Source organism: Ovis canadensis, chromosome 8 (assembly GCF_042477335.2).
Source record: "Ovis canadensis isolate MfBH-ARS-UI-01 breed Bighorn chromosome 8, ARS-UI_OviCan_v2, whole genome shotgun sequence".
NCBI classification, from domain to species: domain Eukaryota; kingdom Metazoa; phylum Chordata; class Mammalia; order Artiodactyla; family Bovidae; genus Ovis; species Ovis canadensis.
In genome coordinates, this window is record NC_091252.1 from 74126555 (window position 1) to 74153493 (window position 26939).

Sequence of the window (26939 nt, forward strand, 5' to 3'; positions counted from 1 at the left end):
CTGAATGCACAGAACAATGGAAGGCAGGAAGTTGATTGTTGGTCCTATAAATAATATTATTTTTTGTTTCTTAATTAATTTTTTATTGGAGTATAGTGATTTACAGTGTTGTTAGTGTCTGTTGTACAGCACAGCGAGTCAGTTATACATTCATATCTACTATTTTTTAGATTCTGTTCCCATATAAGTCATTACAGAATATTGAATAGAGTTCCTGTGCTATTCGGTTGGTCCTTATTAATTATCTATTCTATATATAGTAGTGTGTATATGTCAGTCCCAGTCTCCCAATAGATCCCTTCCCCCTCTCTCCCCTCAGTAACCACAAGTTTATTTTCAACATCTGTGACTCAGCTTCTGTTTTGTAAATAGATTCATTTGTACCATTTCTTTAGATTCTACATATAAGTGATACCATATAATTTTATTTTTCTCTGACTCACTTCACTCAGTATGATGGGCTGTAGATCCTTCCATGTTGCAAATGTCATTATTTCATTCTTTTTATGTCTAAGTAATATTCCATTGTAAATAGTTAAAAAGCCAAGAGCCCAGATGGGCCAATTTACCTCCCCAGACCACCACTTTCACCAGGCACTCTCTCATACCCACTACTTACCCGCCATGAAACATGGCATAGAAAAAAGAAATATCTCAAGAAAGAGAAGCCATTCAAGGCAATAAGAAATCATAGTAAGAAAGCCTCATATGAGAAAGCCTTCAGATGCCCAGTGGATGTTATAGTCTGATGGAAAGATTATAACCAGTAATTTATGAAACTGGTGCTTGTTCTGAAGCAGGTGAAACAAGAAGCTGTGTGAGAGGCCATTTCAGAAAGTCTGTTCAGGGAGGGCCACATGCCTGAGGGGGTGACATTTGAGCTGAGACTGCAAAGAAGCCAACAGATAACCCATGTGAGGGACAAGCGTGGGAAGAATGGAGGACAGGAGGGTGTCAGGCAGAGGTACCATCAAGTACAGAGACACTAGAAGACATGGCCTGTCCCCAGGCCAAATTAGGACCTGGTGGCATTGGTGTCCTCAGCTTTCATCCCTTCTTGCATGCCAGACCCCGACCCCATCATCACACAAAAGAAAGCCTTTTCCCATGAGGCCATGGGGTAGTATTTCCCACAATGCCTCTTTCTCAGCCAGCGTGGCTTTCAGATGCTTTTTATCTGGAGTTGACTCTTGGCTATCAGGTGCCCTAAGGAGCAAAAGATGGAGGAGCAGACCCACAGTGAAGTTATCTAACCTTGTGACTGAAATTGGCAAGAATTCCCTTTTTCCTTCTTTAATTATATACCTATTTGCTTTCTCTGAAGGTGTGACTGTTCCTAGGGCCAGCCTGGCTAGTAACTAAGAGGTTCTTTGTTCCATGGGACAGTTTTGCTTTTTGATGTGCTGACGAGCAGTATGTCCTAATTTAGGCAAATATGCCAGGCTTTGTTGCTCTTTCATGAGTTAGGGAGAACCAGATGAGAAGCATCCTCTGAGGCTGCCACTGATGAGCGGAGCTGCAGACCAGACATGGCTGTAGAGTTTGGGGATAGAGGAGCAGACACCAGCAATTTCTCGTCTGAGACCACCAGCGAGATAATGTGCACCATCAGAAGCCAAATGGACAGGGGAGAGGCTAACCTCTTATCTAAAATTAGCAGCAATTCTTAAAATGCCCTGAGCTTCTATTGATCTATTCCCTAATAGCTCTACAAGTAGAAAGTGGGATTTTTAATAGCCCTTAAAGATCTTGTAAATGTCATCAACTCATTGTCTATGTAACTTGGAGAATAGGGGGAACTTGGGACTAATAAATAAGCCCCGGGCAGTGTTCTGAGGGAAGTAAAGCAAGAAAGAAGAAAGTGCCTATAAAAGACTGTCTAATCCCATGTGGATCTGAGAAGTGACAGGAACAGAAAAATATAGTGATACTTGAGTCTAGAAAGATATAGAGACAGTATTACATAGTCGGGCAGGGCACGGGGTCAGATTACTTGGGTTCAGATTGAGCTCTGTAGCTGGTACCTCTGTGACTGTGGGCTTATTTAATGGTTTTGAGCTTCAGTTTCCTTACTGGTAAAATGAGGCCAGTAGTAATGACACTAAAAAATCAATTTAGGTAATTCATGTTCAGGACCTAGCACTGAGCCTGATTTTCTTTATTACTAGACACACCTCCTGGAGTTGTTGAGGAAAGCCATCTCTGGCCAGTCTTAGAATGATTCTTTCCTTGGGGAGAAGTTTTCAGCCTTTACTTTATTAGTCTCTATTTTATTGGGCAATGTGTGACCACTAATTAGAGAGCAGTGAGTGGAATAGAAACAAACATATGAAATAAAACAAAGAGCAAAAAGTCATAAAACAAGACTGTGTAAGTGGCATACGAAATGGAAATTTATTTCTAGAATTCTAACCCCTTATCTTTTTCTTTTTTCCCTACTTCGTGGCTGATCAAGGTTTTACTCTGCATAACCTACACTCCAACCTTTGACCTGAATGGGAGTGCAGTGCTGAAGATCGCGGAGGTAAGTACTCACTCCCCTCGACCCTCAAGCGTTGCTCGTTTGTGCTGTCTGCTCGCAGCTGCTTTACCCCCACCTGGGAAAAATGCCGGGGTGGAGCTGAGCTGCAGCAGTGGGGCGAGCCCTTCTCTGATCATTACTGTGGGGAATTTTCACTAAGGAGTTGATCTGTGGGAAGCAGGCTCTGTGGGCCACTCTGTCAGTGCTCTGCATGCTCTGGTTTGCTTGACCTGAGGCTTTAACCATGGAAATAACAGTACTGGTTCTCCTGGCACTGCTATACCTAGGTACTACACTCACTATTTTTCCTAAGATTAATTGAAGAGGATTTGATCTTTTTAAAAAGTAGGTTTTAAAACACCAAGTATGAGATTTAGGGACGATGTTTATTGATTCAGTTGCATCCCTGTCTCCTAAACTCTGATGAACGCATTTTATAACAATCGTTGGAAAACCTTCTCTTTTCCATCTGTATTGCAGCCTAGAGTAATGTGTACCTTCAGCACTCCCAAGAGTATGTCCAACAGAAAGCTTGGCTTCCTGAATGTCTGGCGTATGACTTTGGCTTTTGGACACGGCATCATTCCAAAGCCATACTTTAATATACTTAAAATAAATTTCCTTCCACCTCTTGGAAAGGATATCTTCAGGATTTATGTGTTCTGACAAGAGTACACATGCAGGCCTCAATGAGCCAATGATATTCTGAACTCTGAAATTATGCAGAAAAAGAAAACCTAGCTCTCAGCAGTCACAGTATTTTTTTTAAACAGTAATGATTACCATTTACTGAGTATTCCAGGTAGATGCTTAGCACTTTGTACATGTTTTCTTTTTTTCCTCTTTTTCTCATCATTGAGATATAATCTGCAAAATGTTCAGTGTTTCGATATGCATATACATTGTGAAATAATTGCCACAGTCAAGCTAATTAATATATTCCTCCTCATACATAGTGAAATCATGAATAGGATTTATGACTGATGCCTGATCTTTTGTGGTATTGTGTGGCATTGACTGAAAATTGAGAAAATTATTTTTGAGCAGGTAGGTCATTTTATATGTCAGTCAAAAGAAAAGTAGACAGCTCACCCCTCACTACAATATAAATCAGTTCTCAAATGTGTATTTAGGTAGGTAGAAAGAATATTTTTCATTACCATATTTGTATGTTTCACTCTATATAACTAAATAAATAGAATAGCTGTCAGTATTTTTAGTTGAATTTTAAGAGATAGCAGTGAGTGATCTTATCATTTGTAGGTTTGGGTTTTTTTTTTTCAAATTAGCTGTGATAAGAACCTTTAACATGAGATCTTAACACACTTTGAAGTGTACAACTCAGGAACATTGGCCATAGTGCAATGTTGTATAGCAGAGCTCTAGAACGTGCTCATCCTGCATAACTGAAACTTTAGACACGTTGAACAGTAACTCTCCATCTCCCTTTCCCCTTGGCCCCCCAGCAATCACCATTCTATTCTCTGTTTCTAGGGGTGTAACTATTTTAGATACCCCACACTGATTTGCTTTTAAAATGACAAATGTAGTGTTTGATCAGAGCAAGAAACAGAATTGGCATGTAGGATGCTTGTTGGTTCTTTGCTGTATGAAGGACAAGACAGGAGATGCAGCGTGTCACTCACTGCCCAGCCCATCACCTGCCGAGGAGGGAGGTAGGGAAGGAAGACAGGCTGTTGTAGGACCCTCAGGACTGGGCAGGCCACCAGGGGTTCCCAAGCTCCCTTTGAGAGGGTGGGTGCGTTTATCATACTCACAGGGTTTTTGAATGAGAATCTGAAAAGATTCGTTATGTATCTAGTCGTGGTCAAAAAGTTCATTGGGGTTTATGTAAAAATAAAGGACACAGTTTTCATTTGCAGCAAGAACTTTATTAAACAACAGATTCACTGACCAAATTAATGTTTTGGCCAGCGCAACAATTCCTGAACAGCAGACTCACATTGCTATGGGCCACCGAAGTCAAGGGTGTTCTCAGTGGGGATCTGGAAGCCAAAGTAGAGACTCAGCAGGCCTTTCTAACACACACATACACACACGCACTCACGCATGCACGCACGCACACACACACACACACACGTCTCTATAAGAACCTGTAAAGAAAAAATAATTTAAAAAGAATCTCAACCCAAGAGCAATATACAGATAAAGGCATTGAGCGTGGTGGTGAGAGCGTGGGCTCTGGAGACTCACTATGTTTGGATATAAATCCTGGCTCTCCTACCTCCCAGCAGGGTTGCCTTGGATACCTCCCTGGGTTTGTGTTTGTTCTGTGTGTAAAAGCAACGCTAATAGCACCTGTCTCGCTATCTCACATTGTGTGGTTGTGCCAGTTAGACAAGAAAAATAGAACCCATGTAAAAAGCTTTCAGTGCAGGCGGCCATGTAGTAAATGCCGGGTCAAGGTTAGCTCCTGCTTTTCTGGAACAGCAGATTGATGACATCCAGGCTTCCGCTAAATAATGGTGATCAGGCCAGGACCCTAAATGGATGGGTCATCGATGGGGCTAGCTTCCTGAGACCACAGTAGCAAGCTGACTCCCCCCACCTTCTTGTCCTACCTGCAGCCCCCTGAGATCCCCCAGTTTGAAGAGTTTCCAGCAGAACATCAGCTTGACGGTCCCAAAACAGGGGTCAGACCTTTGCAGAAAAATGCCTCACTTCCAGTGCTAGCTCTGACTTCTAGTTCAGGATGCGGGCTTGGGACTGTATTCCTCTGAAGGAAGGACTTGGTAAGGATCATAAAAGGAAACTTTTCATCCAGTATTTGATAGTGGGGGTCCTCCCTTGACAATGTGCAGGGTTCCAGAGGATGTTTTTAGGCTGTGCCTCTCGTACAGACCCACCAGAAGGTCCTACCACCTCCCTGCCCATGCTGGACCTTAACAGCTGAGACTGCAGGTTCCCCCAAGCCTAGCTTCGATGCTCAACTCCTTTCTGGTGACTGGACACAGGGGCAGATTGTCCAGCATCAGCAGGGGGATGGAGACTGCTTTGTAAGGACCATAATCATCACCACTTCAAAGTGCTTTTGATAAATGGCAGTGTGCGGAATAGCTCCTCTGGGCTAGCCTGGACCTGGCATGGACACTAAGTTCAGGGGAGTAAGAATCCAGCTCTTGCAGCTGGCCAGTCCCTGGGGGAGGATGTCTACACGCCAGTCTGCCAAGAGAGACAGTCATCCAGGAGCACCACGTGCAGGCAGGTGCCAGTGCTGGGGCCTCACTTAATCCAGCAGCCCTGATCAAAAGCCAGTAATGGAAACACCCTGGAAACTGTTCTCCTGCTGAGAACAGTGGATCTTTTATCCACCAGGCTTGTACACTGCAACTCAGTGTACTTCCATCAGGTATTAGCTAAGAGTTCCGGGTTCACTGCTTGCTGTGTCCATTCCCTCTCAGAACTGATCATTCTGAGGAGGCTTGAAAGCGTAACATTGCTTGTAGTGACAAGAGATAACTACAGGGGGCTTCCCTGGTGGCTCAGTGGTAAAGAATCTGCCTGCTAATGCAGGGGACATGGGTTCGATCCCAGGTCCAGGAAGATCTCATGTGTTACAGAGCAGTTAAGCCCACAACTATCGAGCCTCTGCTCTAGAGCCTGAGAGCTGCAACTACTGAGCCCACATGCCACAGCTACTGAACCTGAATGTCCTAGAGCCCATGCTCTGCAATAAGAGAAGAAGCCACTGCAGCAAGAAACCCTGTGCACTGCAACTGTGGAGTAAGCCCCGCTTGTCATAGCTAGAGAAAGCCCGCACAGCAGTGAAGACCCAGCACAGCCAAAAATAAATAAATAATATAAAAAAGAGACAAGTGCCTATACTCAAGGTGTTACATGGCTGCTTTTAATACATATTTAGTGCTCACTCTCAGGGAAGGCGATGGCACCCCACTCCAGTACTCTCGCCTGGAAAATCCCATGGACGGAGGAGCCTGGTAGGCTGCAGTCCATGGGGTCGCTAGGAGTTGGACACGACTGAGCAACTTCACTTTCACTTTTCACTTTCATGCATTGGAGAAGGAAATGGCAACCCACTCCAGTGTTCTTGCCTGGAGAATCCCAGGGACGGGGGAGCCTGATGGGCTGCTGTCTATGGGGTCGCACAGAGTCGGACACAACTGAAGTGACTTAGCAGCAGTAGTGCTTACTCTCTGCGAGGCACCATTCTAAGAATTTTCCCTGTATTAAATCATATAAACTGTACAACAGTACTGTGAAGCAGGAGCTATTGATTATCCATGTTTTACAGATAAGGCAGCTGGTACAGAGAGAGATCCACTAACTTTCCAAGCCACACACCTAGGAAGTGAAAGAACCGGGAAGCAAGACTGGTTGGCGTGCCTGAGCTTTCAGTCTCTGCATCCTATAGAATGTGTTTCATAGTCTGGTCATGGAAGAGCTTACAGGGACCCTTAACATTTACCTCATGGAAGTTGGTGGTAATCCTCCCAGGGGCTGCCCCTCCCTTCATCCAGACCACTCCCGGGGTGAGCACTTTGCAGACACAGCATTGATCTTGCCTTTTATCTTTAAAATAGATCTTTTTATGAAGGGAATACTGTGCCTCAGTTCACTATAAACGACGACTGAAGATCAGAACAAAAGACAGGCTTCCACAAGGTTGCATAGGTTCCTAAACAAGGCTGGCTATTTTCAGTAGTTACTTGACTAAATTTTGACTTCTCTTTACCCTCCCAAAATGATTCTCTTATGTATGGGCAACTTACAGTTACATAACATTGGAGGCCCTACTTTTATGTTGGTGGTTTTTCTCAAAGCCTACATATTTGAATCACCTGGGAAGTATTAGTGAAAATAAGATGCCTAGGGTCACCTTAGGAATTCTGAGTGTTTTGATCTTGAAGGGACCTGGGTGTACAAATTTTGTGAAACCCCTGGTTGATCCCTGGGAAGGAAATGGCAACCCACTCTACTGTTCTTGCATGGAGAATCCCATGGACAGAGGAGCCTGGCAGGCTACAGTCCATGGGGTTGCAAAGAGTGGGAAATGACTGAGTGACTAACACCTGTACTTTTTTCCCCTTTACTGGCTGATTCTACTGTAAAAGTCAAGTTGAGAATCATTGCTCTGATAGTTACTGTTCTCTCCAACAAGCTGTGGTGTAAAACCATATTGAAAGGAGTTGTGAGGCTCTACAACCTCAAGTGTGACCCACTTGGCATATGCCTGGGAGCTTATTAGAAATGCAGATCCTTGAACCCCAACCCAGACCTCTGGATAAGAATCTGCCTTGTAATCAGATATCCCATGTGATTCATAAGGGTATTAAACTTTGAGAAGCATTGCCGTAAGTGAATAATGGTATAATCTCATTAAAATGAGATCTAAAGATAGCGTTCTGCTAAGACCTCGGTGAGAGCTGTCATACCTCTCTGCCATGGCGAATCAAGCCACCCCCACGAAGTAGGGACTCCCGCCAGCTATAACATCTTCTTAATGGTGGCCACCTTGTAAGTGCAGGATTTTGATTCTTCTAATTTCCCTTGTCTTTCTTCATGTTCTGCTAAACCCTGCCCACATTTTCTCCTTCCCGTTTGTCATTGCTTGATCTATATCAACCATATTTGTTAAATGCTTTTAATGATTTAATCTGCCACTGTTCCTTCTGAGGGTATGTTTTTGCCAATAAGGCCCACTGTTAACTTGTAAAAATATGCCTCCTACCCCAATCCATATTTATATAATCTGGCATAAGACAAGTATGGAGTAGATCTATTTATATGAAAAGCCTAAGAACAACTTATAAATATAAGTTTGTTGAAAAAAATTGCACAATGTGAGAGTTGGGAGTTAAGTATTATTTGGGGCAAAATGAGGACTGTAGCCTGGGACACAGAGTCTCAGATATCTCTGGGAAATTGTTCCGAGGAGGTGAGGGGAGGGGCTAAGATATATAGGAGTTTTGCAACAAAGGGCAGATAGTTGAGAACAGCAAAAGATTACTGGTAATTTAAAGAAACCAGATATGTCAAGTTAAGGAATTTAGCACTTTTCTAAGTATGGGAAGATGCTAGAGTCGGGGCTCACTGAATTCATTCGTTTGATAAGTGCCTCACCTATCTGGGGCCAGTATCCTGTGTTTCCACATCCTGAGTTTCCTTAGGGCTCACTGTGAGGAGTGACTGCAGTTTGATGGCTGCTGAATGGCAGGTATTCAAGAGAATACCTCAGGGTTCACCAGGTCATCACCTGTGGTGGCTGCAGTTGCCAGTCACTGTGACATCCTTGGTTAGTGATATGGCAGGAAGTATTCCATTTCTCAAGTTTATGGATCAGTAGTTACAGAGAGTAGATTATTAAATGAATGATGCTTGTGTAATTTAAGAAAGGATAGTAGTAGAATTATTTGAAATCATTATTTACTTCAGATACGCCTGATAGGAATAAGCATTTTTCTTAATTTACCTTCATTGTATAATTCCTGAAATTGGCAAAATAGCTTACAGCCCTTTGGTTTTTCACCATGGAAATTGCTTAAGAAATAATTTTTCATCAACAAGAAGAATGAACTACAAAGGAGACTGCCACAGAAATAATGGTATTCTGTAGACAGTGAGACCCAGTGATTTTGCAGATTCTGACATGCTTTCCACCTGCTAATTTAGCCTTTGAAAAATCTGCAACTCTATTTTTAAAGCAGGACATTTCAGCCTAAAACTACCACTTAGCTCTTGGAAGCTTTCTTGATTGTAGTTTAATTTCTCATAAAAATGAGTCTTTCACTTAAAAAATCTTTTCTCCTATTGTCACTTTAGATATAGCTAGGGAAACAATTATAAAAACACCTTAAAATAAATCATTTAAATCACCTGTGGAAATGTTGGGGAAAGAATTCACACCTTCTTCTTTCTTACTCTGGTCTGCATTGACTATTTACTGAAGAACAGTGCTTACCCTGGAACCTGTTGATCAGGAAATGAAATGTGTACTTAAGTATGAAAAATGATGTTTTCCTAAGGTACTGCTGAAACTATAAAAGGATCATTAAGCGCTGAAAATGTAAATAAGAAGGCAGCGTTCATTTGTGTGTCTAACTTTAACTTGCTTAATTAAATGGCAGTGATGACAGTTTTTCAGAATAGGGTCTTCTGTGATGCAGGAGAATAAGAAATATGAAATGAATTTAGAATCAGACAGCTATGAATCAGCCAACATGTTTTCTGTTTAATTTCATGAATGATCATTACTGAAACTCCATATGGATACAAAATTCTTTCATTGGTTGAAAGCGAGACCCTTAGTATTTCTCTTACTATTATGTTCAAGTTAGCAGACATGTTGAGTGTTCTGAGGGTCTGGTTCAATTCAGTCGCTCAGTCGTGTCTGACTCTTTGCGACCCTATGAGTCACAGCACGCCAGGCCTCCCTGTCTATCACCAACTCCCAGAGTTCACTCAAACTCACGTCCATCGAGTTAGTGATACCATCCAGCCATCTCATCCTCGGTCGTCCCCTTTTCCTCCTGCCCCCAACCCCTTCCAGCATCAGAGTCCTTTCCAGTGAGTCACCTCTTCACATGAGGTGGCCAAAGTACTGGAGTTTCAGCTTTAGCATCAGTCCTTCCAAAGAACACCCAGGACTGATCTCCTTTAGAATGGACTGGTTGGATCTCCTTGCAGTCCAAGGGACTCTCAAGAGTCTTCTCCAACACCATGGTTCAAAAGCATCAATTCTTCAGCACTCAGCTTTCTTCACAGTCCAACTCTCACATCCATGCATGACCACTGGAAAAACCATAGCCTTGACTAGAGGGTAGTTACCTTAATACAGGAAAAACTGTCAGAGTAAAAAGGCCTTAGGGTTAAAGGAAGAGGTGGTGCTGTAGCCTGAAGCTCTGTGAAGCTGAATTGAAGATGGTTAATGATATTATTGTTTTATTGGTAAGATTTGGAGCATATTCTCATGCCTGGTAAAGGCAGCTCTGTGGGATTTTTCTACGTGAGAAAGCCTCATTTGTAAATATTTATTTGCTGGTTTGATCTTAGTCATGGAAAACTTCTAGTCTTTGATCCTACAACATGTTATCAAGCTCAAGCAGAATCTCTCTCAAAGACTTTTTTTTTCTCTTTAAGATTTTACTTTCAGGAATCTCCCATTTTCATTCCATCCAACCTCCATCCCTTAAATCCAAAACAGTGGTTAATAATGGTAACTACTGATGGTTGCATTCCTAGGACATGTCAATATACACATCCTCTTTTGATCTTTACCATAACCTACCTACATAAAGAATCCCAAAGAAAGGGAAGTTAATTTGCTTGCCCAGTGACTTTAGGTCAGGAAGACCCTAAGGTGGATGGGAGGAAGGGGTCTCCAGGCTGAAGTCTGATTGCACCCACTTCACTGTCCACATGCTTCCTTTGTAAGCAGGTCAGCAGCACAGCTCCTCCCACTGCCATCTGGACTTATTTTATGTTGATTTGTTCATAAATAAAAACCAATATTGAAAAAATTTTAGATATTCAAATCCAAGCTTTGAATATGTGCAGTTAATCACTGCTATATTGCCTCCTAGATACCCTCAGTCTTAGAAAATGTTAGTGAAATCTTGCCATATTAATGTAGCAACCAACTGAAATTCTTGGGATTTTTTTCCACTTTACCAAGGCATTTAGAGAATGGCTGTATGGTGGTTTTACATGTGAAGCAGAAGTACTGATGCATTTTACTTTTTTTGTGACCGTAGATTAAAGTGATCATTAGGCATATGCCACTTGTTTGGGTATCTTTACACATTGATACTCAGTTTATCTTTTCTGAGCATTTGATTACCATCAGAGGATATGAGTTTAACACAGTTCCTCTTGTTACCCCCAGGGAACTTTAAAAACACTGAAAATCAAGACCTGCTGCCAAAGCTTCTGATATAATTCTTCTAGGTATCACTAAAGAATTTTTTTAATTAGGCTGACTTCTCATTAAATATTCAATGATTCTAGTGATTTTTTTTTAACTCTACACAGTGATAGCATTATTTCTGAGCCATACCTCAAATAAGATATTTTACAATGAAGGAGCTGAAGGTCTCCAGATACAATCCAGGAAAAGGGACCAGGTCATCTGTGTACTTTTTATCTTGCTGCTGCTGCTGCTAAGTCGCTTCAGTCATGTCCAACTCTGTGCGACCCCATAGATGGCAGCCCACCAGGCTCCCCTGTCCCTGGGATTCTCCACAGCATCTTATTTGTCATGTTCCCTTTAGGACTGGAAGGGGTAGCCCCACCTCCTGGCAAAAAAAAATCAGCCAAGGGAGCTGGCCCATTGCTTTAAACCAGCTGAGGCTACTGGAGTGAGGAAACCCCATTCTAAGGAGCTTCTCCACTTTTTCTTCCAGAAACTCCTTGCTTCCTCATGGGCTAGTCTCTTTGCTGACTCTGGTTTAACTCCTGTGGGGTGTCTATTCTTTGGTTACTTCCTGCCAGAGATGGGCTTTGAGCAAACTAGTCCTTTGCAAGAAATTCAGCACTTTCCTTTAACCTCTGACTTGCGTGGCTCTTGAACACCTTATCTGGAGTTAGAAGGCACATGGAGCAATGCAGGGGTCCCCTCTGCTTCATTTTGGGTTGGTTCATTGGACAGAGGCTAGAGTTTAGTAGACCTTCTGTAGACGAAGCAGAAGGCTCTGCATGAAAAGGTACAGGAATTGATGGGTTAAGGTGTCCTAAGCTATTTTAATATGCCAGCTGAAGCCAAGAAGAACGTGAAGGAGGAAGAACAAAGTCATAGTCAGGTTTCTGTATATCCCTGGGCACTTTAAGAATTTCCTTGTAAGTTGAGATCCGAAAGGAAAACCAGCAAATTTCCCTACCCGAGCATGAGACTAGATTCACTTACATAGCTATTTCTTAATAATAATAATAATAAAGCAACTTCAGTTTGCTCTGTCTGTGTGTATGTACGTGTGTATGCCTGTGTGTTTGCATTTGATGAGGTGCCTCCTGTCACATACCCACCTGTTACTGCTGTTTACCTGGAAACGGCAGAGCTACTGAGCTGTTACCATGATGCAACGTAGAGTTTAGACTTATAGTAATAATCAAAATTTCTATTGATCCTGCTGTGATCAACAAACATTCACATAAGAGGCACCGTGCTTTTTTGTAGCTTACTTAATCTCTGATCCTATTTCTTAATTACCATAAACTGTCATCTCCATAAGAATTTTCCAATCAGAAACATACTAGCTCTGCTCTTGACTAACAGTCAGTACCATGCACTATTTTAACAAAGCTGTGCCGCTAACCCCATTCAGATAGGAAAGAGAAGGTAAAAGCACAATAAAGTGAAGGTCATATGCACTTTGTAAAGCTAAGCAAACTTCTGCGGCAGCTTCTTTAACATGTATTATCCCTTTGCTTAATGTGTATTGACTATCTGCTACATTCCACTATGCTGCTTCATATTTAATAATAGTGATTCCACCGTGGTTGTAACCTAGTACTGTTATTTATCAGTCTACTGACTTGATAATCTAAAATTTGCATTGCTTATGTATGGCTTGCAGACTTGTGTTTTCTTGTTCTTTTTCCTTCTGCTTTGGGGTCTGTTTTGCATCATTAATGATGTATGTTTTTGCCCTCAGTTGTGTTTCGCATGCCATAAAGCTGGATGTCCACAAATGCATGAAATGATCAAAATGTCCCTTACGTCACTCCTCACTGCCCTGTGTCTTTGTGCCTTCCCTGGCGATCCAGGGCCTGTGGCTTTTCACAAGGTATTTGACTTGCCCTTTGAGCCTCTGGTCAAGGTGCAGAACTGAGGCTTCTGAAGTGTCAGTTCTGCACCACAAAAGCAAAGGGCATGGGGAAATAAAACTGATATTGGAGATACGAAAAGAAATCGATGAGTCCCTTCCCAGAAACTCGGCCTGATTTTGGACATGGTATTCTCTGAGCTTCTCTGATTCAGTGTTCTCATCTTAGCACTGTCCTGAGGTAGAGGAAGAAAGACATTCACAAAGTGAAAAATCACTTGCTTTGAATTACAATGGTCAGGTTTATTATGGAAACCCTAGTTCTGCAGACCTTACTGATTTGCCAATTTATTATTAATACAACAAGTTTAAGAAACTTCTTTGGAGGATGTCAGGATAGCTGATAAAGCATCTCTTTCTGAGTCCCTGAAGAAAGTGATATTATCAGTTACATGATCATTTTTATGTTTAAAAGGACACCCTTTGTCATAGACAGTATTTATATTCACAGCTTTAGTAGAATGAGCTCCTTCGATTAATCTTTTTTCAAAGCAAACTAAACATGCCTACCTTTCCCTTTATAAAATGCCTCTTGCAATAAGTCATGTCCCATTTTGTATGTGTAATAATAGCAGCTAAGCATTAAAAATGATGGTAACATTAAAAACTCATAGAAATATATTGATTATTTATGAAGTTCATCTGTTGACAGCACTGTTTGTGTTTCTTCAGATCCAATTCTTCATGCATGCGTTCTTTCTTGGGTCTAAAGGGACTGACTGATAGAGTTTTTTTAAAGAAGGCTATAAATGGCTTTCCATATTCAGGAAAATCATGTTTATATTAAGTGCGTAGTTCAGCGCTCCAGATAGTTAATCTCATCTTTAATGCTTCTAAGCTTAAAATTCCCCCTTAAATTTATAATGTCAGAGTTTAGAGAGCTTAAAGATCAACAGTTATAAAGATTTCTTGGGAGAGTATAAGATTTAAGAAAACTGTTAGATCTTAAGGTATAAATAATATGAGTGTGCCTAATTACACTGTGGAGAATTTGGTTTCATCATAGTGAAATATCACACTCAGACGTATTTTCACAATTTTTAAACTATTTCATCACATGCAAAAGTAAAAGTCTTTCAAGATTAACACACTTTTTTTCTAAGAACATATAAATTTTACTTTCAGGTACATTATAATCCATGATTGTTTGAGAAAATGAGTTTAAAACTGATATACCCTAAAATGGTAATTTGACAAATATATTTTGGAATTTGCTCTTATTTTTTAACTTACATTAATCTAAGCCAACCTCCAAAATCATTTTTTGAGTTTTCACGGCTCATTTGGAATATTAAGCATTCAATAGGAGGTAAATTAAACTGCTAGGAAATACTTACTTTTACCTAGTTAATTTTACAAAAAGATTTTTAATAATGAGGCCTAACAGAAAGGTCTAGCTTAAGCAGTAGGAGCAGCAAAGGTTCGAATTGAGTTTCTCTCCCATCTCAGTTATCAGTCATCAAATTAAACTTGCCATCCCTGGAGAAGGAAATGGCAACCCACTCCAGTATTCTTGCCTGGAGAATCCCATGGACAGAGGAGCCTGGTAGGCTACAGTCCATGGGGTTGCCAAGAGTCGGACACAACCAAGCAACTTCACTTTGACTTTGGGTGAGAACCCTATTATTTTCACTGTATTCTTGAAGCTACTCCTAGAAAAATAATCAAGGTATATTAAATCCTCCCCTTTTTTTTTCTTTTTTTAACTTGGTTTTTGGCTGTGCTGGGTCTTTGTTGCTGCTCAGGCTTTTCTCTAGTTGTGGTGCACAGGCTTCTCATTGCAGTGGTTTCTCTTGTTGTGGAGCCTGGGCTCTCGGGTGCTCCAGCTTCTCTAGTTGCAGTTCCCAGGCTCTAGAGCACAGGCTTAATAGTTTGGGTATACAGGCTTAGCTGCTCTGCAGCATGTGGGATCTTCTCAGATCAGGAATTAAACCCGTGTCTCCTGCATGGCCAGGCGGATTCTATAGCACTGAGCTACCAGGGAAGTCCCCCTATTTTCCTTTTTGTGGGACTAAATATGCTTGGGAAATGAAAGGGATGACATACGTTATGGAGAGGAAAAAGTGGGAAAAATTTTAAAGCATGCATTTATTGTCTATTCCTATAGCTTCTAAAAGAATTAGAGCCAATAAAATCTGAAAAGCCATGCCATTTAACATCGTTACCATCAAATGAGGAATTTTTCCCCCTCAAATTGGGACTTCTGCATGCTGCAGCCTTCAGGGAGTTGTCTAATGTTCAGCTAGACATTCAGATTTGCAAGACCCTAGTAGATCACACGGAGAAGGCAATGGCACCCCACTCCAGTACTCTCGCCTGGAAAATCCCATGGACGGAGGAGCCTGGTAGGCTGCAGTCCATGGGGTCGCTAGGAGTTGGACACGACTGAGCAACTTCACTTTCACTTTTCACTTTCATGCATTGGAGAAGGAAATGGCAACCCACTCCAGTACTCTTGCCTGGGGAATCCCAGGGATAGGGGAGCCTGGTGGGCTTCCGTCTATGGGGTCGCACAGAGTCAGACACGACTGAAGAGCCTTAGCAGTAGCAGCAGTAGATCACAACCGGCAGAATCTAGGACAGGGAATAGAAACAGGGCACCGCAGGCCTTTATCTGTCCCGGGAGTCCTTGCTGCAGTCCAGAGGCCAGTCTCTGGCTCTCAAATGTCAGCTTAGGAGCAAAAAGATAAGAGCCATCTCTGTGGGTGCAGAGTCACCTTGGATTTGGAGCCCCAGGTTTCAGCTGTGTAGGAACCAATATTCTGTAACAATTCCAAAAGTTGAGCTGGCAGAGTTCCCTCAGTGGGTATACATAATCAGTGACAAGAGCTACCCAAGGAAACTTCTCACCAGGTTTTTATAGTTTTTTCACAGTTTTCTAAATTCAGATGCAGCTTAGTAATTGGGGGGACATTTTTACCCTGAGTCATACTGCCCAGTAACACAGCTGACGTGTCCCACCTTTATCAGGTTTCCAAAAGAACACAGAGAGTTAATCCAAAGTCAAACTTGTTTATGGAGGAGAAAGGGATTCATTAACCCTTTTCCCCAACTCAGAAGTTAATAAATTCTGTTCCTATTTTGCCATGGAGAGAACTTTTCCTGATTAATTTCCAGCTACCTGAGTTTGTTTTGGACAGAACTGTTTTTTTTATCTAAAAATCACTCGTTTGCATTCTTCTGTGATGCTCAGAATAGTAAGCTTTGAAGAGTGATTGTCTTTAGGGAAAGATTACTTTTCCTCTATGATTAAAAACAAATTCCCAGGGACTTAAAATATTTAATAGTACTCATTGATAACTAGTCCTAAATCAGGCTGACTTTCTATTTAAGAGGGGTTTAACATCTCCTCCAATTTCTTCCAAAGCATGTTGGTAATGAACTGATATCTACAGAGTGTGTGTGTTGCTGTCTTATCTCTTTACCAGGTGTGCATTGAAACATACATATGTAGCTGTCACCAGCGTAGTATAAACACTGCTGTGCGGGCAACTCTCAGTCAAATGCTGAGTGACTTGACTTTACAGTTACGACAAAGGCAGGAGAACACGGTGAGCCTCTCGGTACCCACACGTTCATCCCGGTCTTGCCAGTGACTCTGTGTAATCGCATGATAAGTGTCCCACATCTTCTGTGATTTCCCCTCCCCCGCCAGGGCTGCTTCCTACTGAAACATTAGGAAGGGCTGGCTTGGTTCACTGGAACTTTTATTTATATAAATTAAACTCTTTAAGTATGTTTTTGCCTGTTTCCCTCCAAAGTTTAAAGAGAGATTTTTCCTTGTGGTTTCGGTCTTTGTTTTAGTCATTATTTTAAAATTCACTTTCCTTTTAAAATCGTGTTCTAAACATCGCAGGTTGAACAATTTTATATAAAAATATTGTGATGTATTAACAAACACTGAAGTAAATTCAAAACTAAGAAAAACTACTGGCAGTTAATTATGCACCTTGAGACTTGGGGTATATGTTTCTCTTTGTGAAATAAAAGACTGTGGCAGTGAAGAAGCTGAATTTATCTTCTCTCTGTCATCAGAGCCCACTTGAGCTTTTTGCTCTTAACTTGAGCAGATTGTTTAAAATGAGCATTCCTGGGAAAAAATGTAAATGTAATCAGCTTCTTGTATATATTATCTTCTGGGAATGTTAATGAGGAGATGATTCCTCTTCAAAACTGGTGTTTTTCTTTTTAAGTCTGTCTCTAATAATTGAGATTAAAATTTTTTAAAATCTGCCAAAAGTATTCTGAATGAACACTTGTTATTATTTTAGAATAGGATATCTCCAGCGGCAATCCAGAATATCTCAGAAATTAATTTTATAGAAATGAAGAGTTCATGTGTAACTTTATTTCTGATTTTTAACTTCAATTTTTTTCTAATCTTTAGAAAATTATGGAGTTGAGTGAACATTACAGATTATCTGGTCAAATTCTTTTATTCCTTAGAAAAACAAGTGGGGAAGATGAAGCCAGAGAGGTGAAATTGAAATCTAAAGTTAATGACCTTATCAATGAAAGAGCCAGAACAAATGCCCTGGTCGCCTTCCTGAGTCCAGTCCAAGTTATTAACATGTGATCTGGCAGCCAGTGTTTAAAAAAATAAAGCACTAATCTGGGGGAAAAAACTGATTTTTTTGTTTGCTCTATCTAAAGCCTAAGTTTCTATTAAAAAATTGTTTAAACTTGAGATAATTTTATTACATTAGCTTTCTCTTTGTTACAAACTATTTTGTTTATACTAGGGTTTTGAATATGATGCTGTAGAAATATTAGTTTAAAAGAAATTCAAGTCTGTAAGTAGAAAACATTAAGAGAAACAAGTATTTTTAATGGAAACAAACCTAAAATGTTGAGAGTCCTTATATTAGTACACAGTCACGTTCCATCCTTGCTAGGTGGCAATGTGATGGGAAATACTATAGCAGTAATGTTTTAAGATGAAGCATTAAAAATGAAACTTTGTATTCTCAAAGTGATTTCAATTATATTAGTTTATTTAACTATACTTTGAAATTTTTAAGTAGGAGAATTTTAGGTTTTAAGTAAAAAGACTCATCTTGCTCTCCTGTTAGAGCGACAGGTAAGGTGACAGGTATAGTTGCAGAGGTCTGGATAAAACTGGAAGGTTTGTGCCTGTATCCTGCGTATGACGTGGTTAATCAGCCTTCTGGTCCTGCTTGTCACTGACCATCTGGACTCACCCCATCCGGGGGCAAGATCCCAAATTAGATAGAAAATTAGTGTTTCCTGTTAATTTCCTTTCTATTACTCAGTAGGTCCCTGGAGATGTTCTTGTGCCCCAGAAAAACATGATTCTCAGGATGCTAATATTTGAAGTATGTTTGAAGTCTAGTAGAGGGAAACATAAGTTTTACTACGTAAGAATGGTTAATTTAAAAAAGCTATTACAGGGGAGTGATCCCTAGGAATGGTGAGGCTGCATGTCCTCCCAGGGGACACTAGCATTACTTGGAGAAGATGTGTATAGTGCTTAGCATGACCCATCACTGGAAACACATCACAGGCCATCTCAGAATTAGAAAGACTTAAAGACAGTGGAAAGAAAATAAATCTAGAATGCCAAAAGCTTAGCATGAAATGTATCATCAACTTAATGTCTAGCCCCTCCCCATCCCTATGCCCAGGGCAGATTACTCAGTTTGATTTTGTTTTGTATCCTCAGAAACCCTGAGTTTACTATCAAGCATTATTATTGAATCATTTCATTGACAAAAGCCATTGTTAAATTATTGTTAAGCATTTTAAAAAGAAAAATGCCATATGTAAATATCTGGGGGGTAGGAGATAGTAGTTCTCCCCTCCATAAAAATGATTCAGATTGATTTCTTCCAAAAACTGTTGTTCTGACCTTAATATTTAGCCATGTGCTGAGCTGTCTACATTAACACCGCACTTCCCCAAAATTCTGTGGAAGCTGCTGAGCTTGCAAATTTATGAACAGAGAATAGTAGAACTATGTGCCTATAACAAGCTTTAAAAAGATCAGCGCTGTGGCAATAATTTATATCTGGTAGTTAATTGGCATGAAAATGCCTTCTTATTATCTCCCAGTGCTAAGAGGTAGGGACACTGAAGGGCTGCCTTCCTGCCCTCAACGCAGTAGTCACTGAATTATCCCTACAATGGGAAGTAAGTCTTACTACTAGTAAATATCTCTTCCTTCCTCTTCTCCCTTTCCTCAAGGTTCTGCCTCTACCCTGATAGTCCCAGATCTACCTAGTGATGACCTGGAGTGGTCTGTCTGGTCAGACAATTGAAAGTTAATACCCTCCCCCCTCAAATAGGAACCTGGTGTGTCTGACCAGCAGCTATCATGGACCTGTATGTCAAAGTCCAGGAAACTGATCCTTCTTATGACCAAGAATCTCTATTCATTAGGTGCCACTCAGAGTGCTATTTGTGACTTTGGGACAAATTGTTCTTTGTGCAAAGAGAACTCACATGTTTAGGCAGGTATTCCCCCCAGTCATAGCTCTGCAACACCCTAGAACACCATAGGGTTTAAACTTCCAGGGAGTTGTGGACTCGGCTGAGTTATTTTTGAAACTGATAATAACTCAGTTCCAGACATAATAGCCTTTTCATAAGTGCCATGAGTAGTGAAATGCTATCAAGAGCTGGAAGGTGCACCTAGGTAAGTTAGCAGAGCCCAGAACACTCAGATGACATTTTGTTTCCTAGACCTTTCCGTTGTTGAACAGTCAGGGTTTTTCTTGCCTGAATCTCCTAACTGTCCTGTGTGTGTCTCCCTTATTAGATAATTGAAAACCCGGATGTCCCCCAGGAATTCAGGAGTCAAGGTATTGGATTTGATTTTTGCATATTCAGTTGAAAAAGTGGGTATTAGAACACCTACTGTGTGCTCAGTATGCAGATATAACGCTGAGTAAAAGCTCTTGGGTTAGCTTCCCATTCTCTCTGGCTCTGCTTAGCCTTAATCAGCCATTGTTTCCTTCTGTTCCTACATCCTCTGCCAGCCATACCTGTTCCTGCTCCAACTGTGCCAGGGAAATTAACTCTTCACACACCTTCCTGTTGGAGGCTGGTTTTTGCAGTTACTTTACTCTTCATGAAGTCAGGTTCATTAACTGTTAAAATGAGAACTGGGATACAAAATGGTAGAAACCTGACTGGCACCAAATGCTGTTACACCTGGAGGATGTTTATGAAGTTTTGTTATGAAAAATAAGTCATCTCACAGGGAAGGACAGCCAGCCAGGTTTAAGTAGCAAATGAAATCAAGGTAAGGAACTTTCATTCTGACTCATAGGAAAGGAAAAAATATCCACTATAATAGACAAGCACTTTGCTTTCTTAAAAATGTTTGATGGTATTGTTTTCTGTAAAAGAGATGAAAAAATCAGATCATCTGATTGAAAAACCAAAGCATCAGTTTTATCTAGGGTTTTATTCAGTAATTTTTAATGTTGAGGGTACTTCCATAGTGGTCCAGTGGCTAAGACCCTACACTCCCAATACAGGGGGCCTGGGTTCAATCCCTGACTGAAGATCCCAAGGGCCACATCTAAGACCTGGTGCAGTCAAATAAATATTTTTTTAAGTGTTTAAAAAAAACACATTTTACTTTGATATTTTTGTCAGTTAATGGAAGAAAGGGGTGGGGTAGAGGGGAAAGGAAAAAGAGAGGGAATGTAAGGAAGAGAAAGAAGTAGCTAAACAGCCACAATTAGGAGAAAAAGAATAAATGAAAGAAAATTACTGCTTTAAATCATTTTCTAAAGCATTGCTTGAGTGTGTTTTTGTCACATTTCCCTGTATTCTTGGGCTACAGGTACCGCAGCGTCTTTTCACCTTTTGAAGCTCTTAGTGGTATGAGCCAAGATTTTTCATCTCTTTTGACTATTGCAGTTCCCACAATGTTTTCACTTTAATATAGGATGATTTTATAAACTAAAAAAGAGATTCAAGTTCTCTTGGTTAAGGATGCATATTTCTATATTGTATCAGTAAAAAATTAATGGACTCATTTGAAATTTACCTAAAATTAAATTTCAGGATTCCTTATGGGTTTCATTTATTTTAAACTGTCTTTTATCATGGCACTTTATCATTTCTCAATTTTTTTTTTTTTTTTGCATTTAAGATCTTAAATTCTGAGGATCAGCCGTTTCTCATTTCCCTGCCTGCCATCTTTCAATTTTATTTTTATTTTCCTCTGACACTCCTGGCATCTTTTTTTCTCCCTCTTCTTTGACCTCATGGTCATTCATTCATGCATTTATACATTCCTCAAATACTTGACCACATTTGTATAGATCTCTACAGGTTTTTATTTTTAAAAGGCAGATGCTTCCACTTGTTACTTTCCTTGGTCTAGCAGTTCTGAGACTGTTATTATTTAACCCCACTTGCCAAAGGCAAAATAAGCTTAATTGAAGCAAAACTGAAGCTTACCCGAGCTCATGCAGTCAACAAGCTGTGGACCTGTACTTGAACAGATTCTGAATTTCAGTCTTCCTCCAGTACAATTCTGTGGGAGTTTTGTTGCTAGATTCTGGACATGAATGTGTTTGGAGGGAAAATTATTTTTTTCTAACATTGACTGTTGCTCCTTTAACAACAAAGGCCGTGTACCCTGAGGATGCTGGGACAAATAGCTGGAATAGGTGGAGATGGTGACTAGCTTATTTTGCCCCTTTCCCTAGCTTCTTAGTTTGAAAAGCCCATCTTTCTATCTTGCCACTGTAGTTTATCTCTCTGGGATACAACTCAAGTCTGCTCAGAAGACCCAGAAATTCAAGATATCAGAATAAGGGATACATGTAGTCTGCTGGCCTAAATATTGAGAAAATTGTTATCAATTGTGTTGTTTCTTAAATTAACCAAATCTTTTTTCGTTAAGTGTGAATGAACTTTACTTATAATTAATAGTTTCATATTTCCTTCCTGGATTATCTTTTGAGTGTCTTACCTTGGAAAGGAATGATGATATTTCATTCTCTCTGATGCTTTTGGTGGCCTGGGGAAGGCTCAGCATCTGAAAATCATCTTTTCAGCCTTGAAAGTATCTAAAGCAGAGGATGGGAAGGAGTGTTGAGGAAGCCTGTCGTGCTCCGCTGCCGATGTCTAATGCCTGTCGCCTCCTCTGTTTGAAGGGTCAACAGTAGAGTCCCTCTGTGATGACCTTGTCTCCGTGCTCACTGTTCTGTGTGAGAAGCTCCAAGCCGCCATCAAGTAAGTGCCTTCAACACTGGTGCTCTGGTCTGCTCAGGGCCTATTTCTGAACGAACTTTTGCCCACAGCATCACTTAGAGTTGCAGAGTATAGGGACAGTGGTTCCCCTCCCCCGCCCCCACCATTGGTAAATTCACTGTCATTCCTGAGAAGTATATTCAGTGATCTTGGGCAAGCCCACCTGGTTAAACATGATTACTGAAGGATGCAATTTTCTAATGGAGGTTAGTGGAAAGAATGTTGGCTAAGAGCTAGTTGATGTGAGGGCTAGTCCTAACCTGGCTCATCTCAGGTGTTATGACTCTAAATGAGCCTTCTTATCAAACTATTGGACCTTTCTCCTCTGCTAAATGGCAGGATTGGCCTGGGTGGTCATTTTTTATTTTTTTCTGACATCTCCTGAGCCTGTGAGCTCACACACTTATCTTCTAAAAGACTGTGTTATTCTGACTTTTATATACTTGTCATTTATCTGCCTGACAGTGTAATCGGTGGTATTAGGTTATCTGTGATGTTCATTGCCCCAGCTCTCCAGGCAGTAAGTTGATAACTTATGCATTTGTTGTGGCTCAGCTGGTAAAGAATCCACCTGCAATGTGGGAGACCTGGGTTCGATCCCTGGGTTGGGAAGATCCCCTGGAGAAGGGAAAGGCTATCCACTCCAGTATTTTGGCCTGGAGAACTCCATGGACTATATAGTCCAGGGGGTCGCAAAGAGTCAGACATGACTGAGTGATTTTCATCATTTCAAGTCATTAAAAAGGCCTGATTTGCCAAGGTGAGATGAAAACCTCTACCAGATACACATATAATTAACTGCAACACAGTAGGATTCTGAAGTGCCCTTTGAAATAGATAAGACACATTATTGTTTAATGAAAACTAGACATTGGATAATTCAGAAGGTTTTGCTGTAGAATTTTATGTATTGTCATGAGCTGGGAGAAACAGTCCCATTATAGAGACTCTTGAGAGTCCCCTGGACTACAAGGAGATCCAACCAGTCAGTTCTAAAGGAAATCAACCCGAATATTCATTGGGAGGACTGATGCTGAAGCTGAAGCTCCAACACTGTGGCCACCTGTTGCGAGGAACTGACTCATTGGAAAAGACCCTGATGCTGGGAAAGATTGAAGGCAGGAGAAGAGGGTAACAGAGGATGAGATGGTTGGATAGCATCACCTGCTCAATGAACAGAAGTTTGAGCAAACTCCAGGAGATAGTGAAGGACAGGGAAATCAGTGATGCTGCAGTCCATGGGGTTGCAAAGAGTCTGACACAACTGAGTCACTAATGCTATGATAAATCACAGTTTATTTACTGTTGGTTCAACTGCATTATTTTTGTTGGATTATGTGTTAGTCACTCAATCGTGTCCGACTCTCTGTGACCTCATGGACTGCAGCCCACCAGGCTCCTCTGTCCATGGAATTTTCCAGGCAATAATACTGGAGTGGGTTGCCATTTCCTTCTCCAGTTTTGTTGGATTACTGGAGTTAAAAACCCGTGTTTTGCCCCTCACTAGCTCTTGACTTTGATCAAAGATCTCAACCACCCTAATTTATATATCCTATAATTAGTTGTTATTATCATGTTATTTTTTATTAATAATATGCCTAATAATAATATTGAAGTATACCATAATATTGTAATATATTAGTAATATTTTAACATTAACATACTTAATGATTATAACACAGTTCAATATATTATTAATTTGCATTATAATCATAATAGTAATATGTAATGTTAGTAATATAAAATATTCTAGGGGTTTTGTATGAATTAAGCTAGAAAATTAACCTAAAAAATTGTCAGTGCCCACCAAGATCAGAATAAACAGAATTAGGTTTATTAACTTACTATAGCAAGGGAGCCTTTACAGTATGAGGAATGATGGGGCATCCAATAAAAGGGTGGGTGTTAGGAATTGTTATAGGATTTGTACCTGAGTTGGGTAATATCAGGTGGATTAAAGCACTTGGACGTTCTATTCAAAAATTGGGTACTGTCGGAAAGAGAGGGGCAATTCTAGCATTGAACATGCTATTGGGTTGTCTAAAAAGCTCCCTTGGGTTTTTCCATAAAATCTTACGGGAAAACCCATATGAACTTCTTGGTCAACCCAGCTGTCGTCATCTAGACAAGAGGGCTAGATGAGAGCCAGAGTTGTCACTGGAGAATCAGCAAGGGTCACTTACAGGGGAGGGTGATATTTGGTCATTTTTGTAATTATACAGATTTTTTTAAAATTTCTGTTCAGATGTGATTATAGATTGCTTTCACCTTGTTCCATCACCGTCTTGAGTCCTCATCTGATATTAACATTCTGTGCAACTGTTGATGTTTCCCAGGGGAACACACAGCTGGCTATTGGCAGCTGTCAAGGATTCTTCTTCTCAGCTCCCCCACCCCCACCCCCAGGTCTTAGCACTGTCAGAAAATAAACCAAAGACCTCCAAAACTTTGAAAATAAAACAGCTATGTTCATTACTGAGCTGCCAAGGGAAAACAAAGAAGTTAAGCTTCTTTTCTTGAGTAGTTTGCTAAGGGAAAAATCTAAGAATTTTAAGTGCTACAGAAGTGCTAGTAATAGCTCAAGGTAATTATACCATTAATAAATTTTAAAATAGTCATCAAGATAAGTGAGAATGAATTTATGGGTCTATAAATGATACCATTGTTTGTTGGTCCAGAATGAGCTCTTAGCAAAATCTAGTAAGGACCTGCCTGGCATCTGGGGTTCAGTTCATGTTCTTTAAAACCTGAGTGGCTCTAATGTCCCCTACAGGGACCCCTACCTGTAGGGCAACCATATGACCTATTTTACCTTAAACAGTCCTAAGTAATGCTTATTGTGTAGTTATTATTAAAGACATTCAGATCGATGTCTTCTAGGAAGTACTAGTATAAGTGGAATCTTTTTTGCTGCACAGTACATAATAAATATTTGATAAATATTAGCTCTAAAAAGTTTGTTTGCTTTCAGAATTATCAGTGCTAATGGTAGTTTACAATGGATTTCGGAGTTTCTTACATTAGAAATTTGGACTGTAGATTGTTAGAAAAATACATTGCACAAACATCACAAATGTTCACATATGTGTATTAGCAACTAAAGGTCATACATTTCTATCAGTCACTGAAAAATGGAAACGTGTCTGAATGATGTAACTAAATGATAGGCTTTGAATGGAAAAAAATAACCCATGTGACACGCATGTATTTTCTAGGATTTCTCATTGAATATTGGATCAAAGGTGGCTTTAGGCATATTGTTATAGAGCTTACTGATTTTCTTTATAGGATTCTCATAGTCTTGCTTGGTTTTTCAAAGCAATTTCCTTATCATAATTCTGCCTCTAGAGACTCGTTTGGTTGTGGTCTTCCCCATCATGATTGCAGTGCTCTATGACGGGGGTTCTGGTGCTATAGAAGCTGAGCTGTAGCAGGTTTACTGCAGCTTCACTGGGAGACGTTTGGACCACCTGATCAGATGATACCGTGCCCTTGGCTGCCCTGACTCTGGTGGTTCTATTAATTTTCTTTGTTAGGTTTTCATATCTGTATAGTTTCTTCTGATTTTATTGCTTTAAGTCCTTTTATTTTCTATTGGCTAATCTTGACACCTCTTCTAACTTCTGAACAGGTTCTTTGTCTGAAATCACGCTATGGTCATTCAGTTCAGTTCAGTCACTCAGTTGTGTCTGATTCTTTGTGACCCCATGGATTGCAGGCTTCCGTCCATCACCAATTCCTGGAGCTTACTCAGACTCATGTCCATCGAGTCAGTGATGCCATCCAACCAACTCATCTTCTGTCGTCCCCTTCTCCTCCTGCCTTCAATCCTTCCCAGCATCAGGGTCTTTTCCAATGAGTCAGTTCTTCGCATCAGGTGGCCAAAGTATTGGAGTTTCAGCTTCACCTTCTACGGTCATTCAGTTCAGTTGCTCAGTCGTGTCTGACTCTTTGCGACCCCATGAACCACAGCACACCAGGCCTCCCTGTCCATCACCAACTGCCAGAGTCTACCCAAACCCATGTCCATTGAGTCAGTGATGCCATCCAACCATCTCATCCTCTGTTGTCCCCTTCTCCTCCTGCCTTCAATGTTTCCCAGCATCAAGGTGTTTTCCAGTGAGTCAGCTCTTCACGTCAGGGGGCCAAAGTATTGGAGTTTCAGCTTCAACATCAGTCCTTCCAGTGAACACCCAGGACTGATCTCCTTTAGGATGGACTGGTTGGATCTCCTTGCAGTCCAAGGGACTCTCAAGAGTCTTCTCCAACACCACAGTTCAAAAGCATCAATTCTTCAGCGCTCAGCCTTCTTTATAGTCCAACTCTCACATCCATACATGACTACTGGAAAAACCATAGCCTTGACTAGATGGACCTTTGTTGAC

The 26939-nt window shown here is 40.7% G+C and overlaps 1 protein-coding gene across 1 annotated transcript in view; it reads left to right on the top strand.

Moving 5' to 3' along the window:
• Positions 1-26939, top strand: part of ARFGEF3 (ARFGEF family member 3) — a 177976-nt gene that overhangs the window by 72585 nt on the left and 78452 nt on the right. Inside the window, exons 5-8 of the mRNA XM_069598510.1 lie at positions 2456-2524; positions 16749-16871; positions 20099-20141; positions 22458-22536. Coding sequence (XP_069454611.1) covers positions 2456-2524; positions 16749-16871; positions 20099-20141; positions 22458-22536 — 314 coding nt within the window. The remainder of the gene's footprint in view (positions 1-2455; positions 2525-16748; positions 16872-20098; positions 20142-22457; positions 22537-26939) is intronic.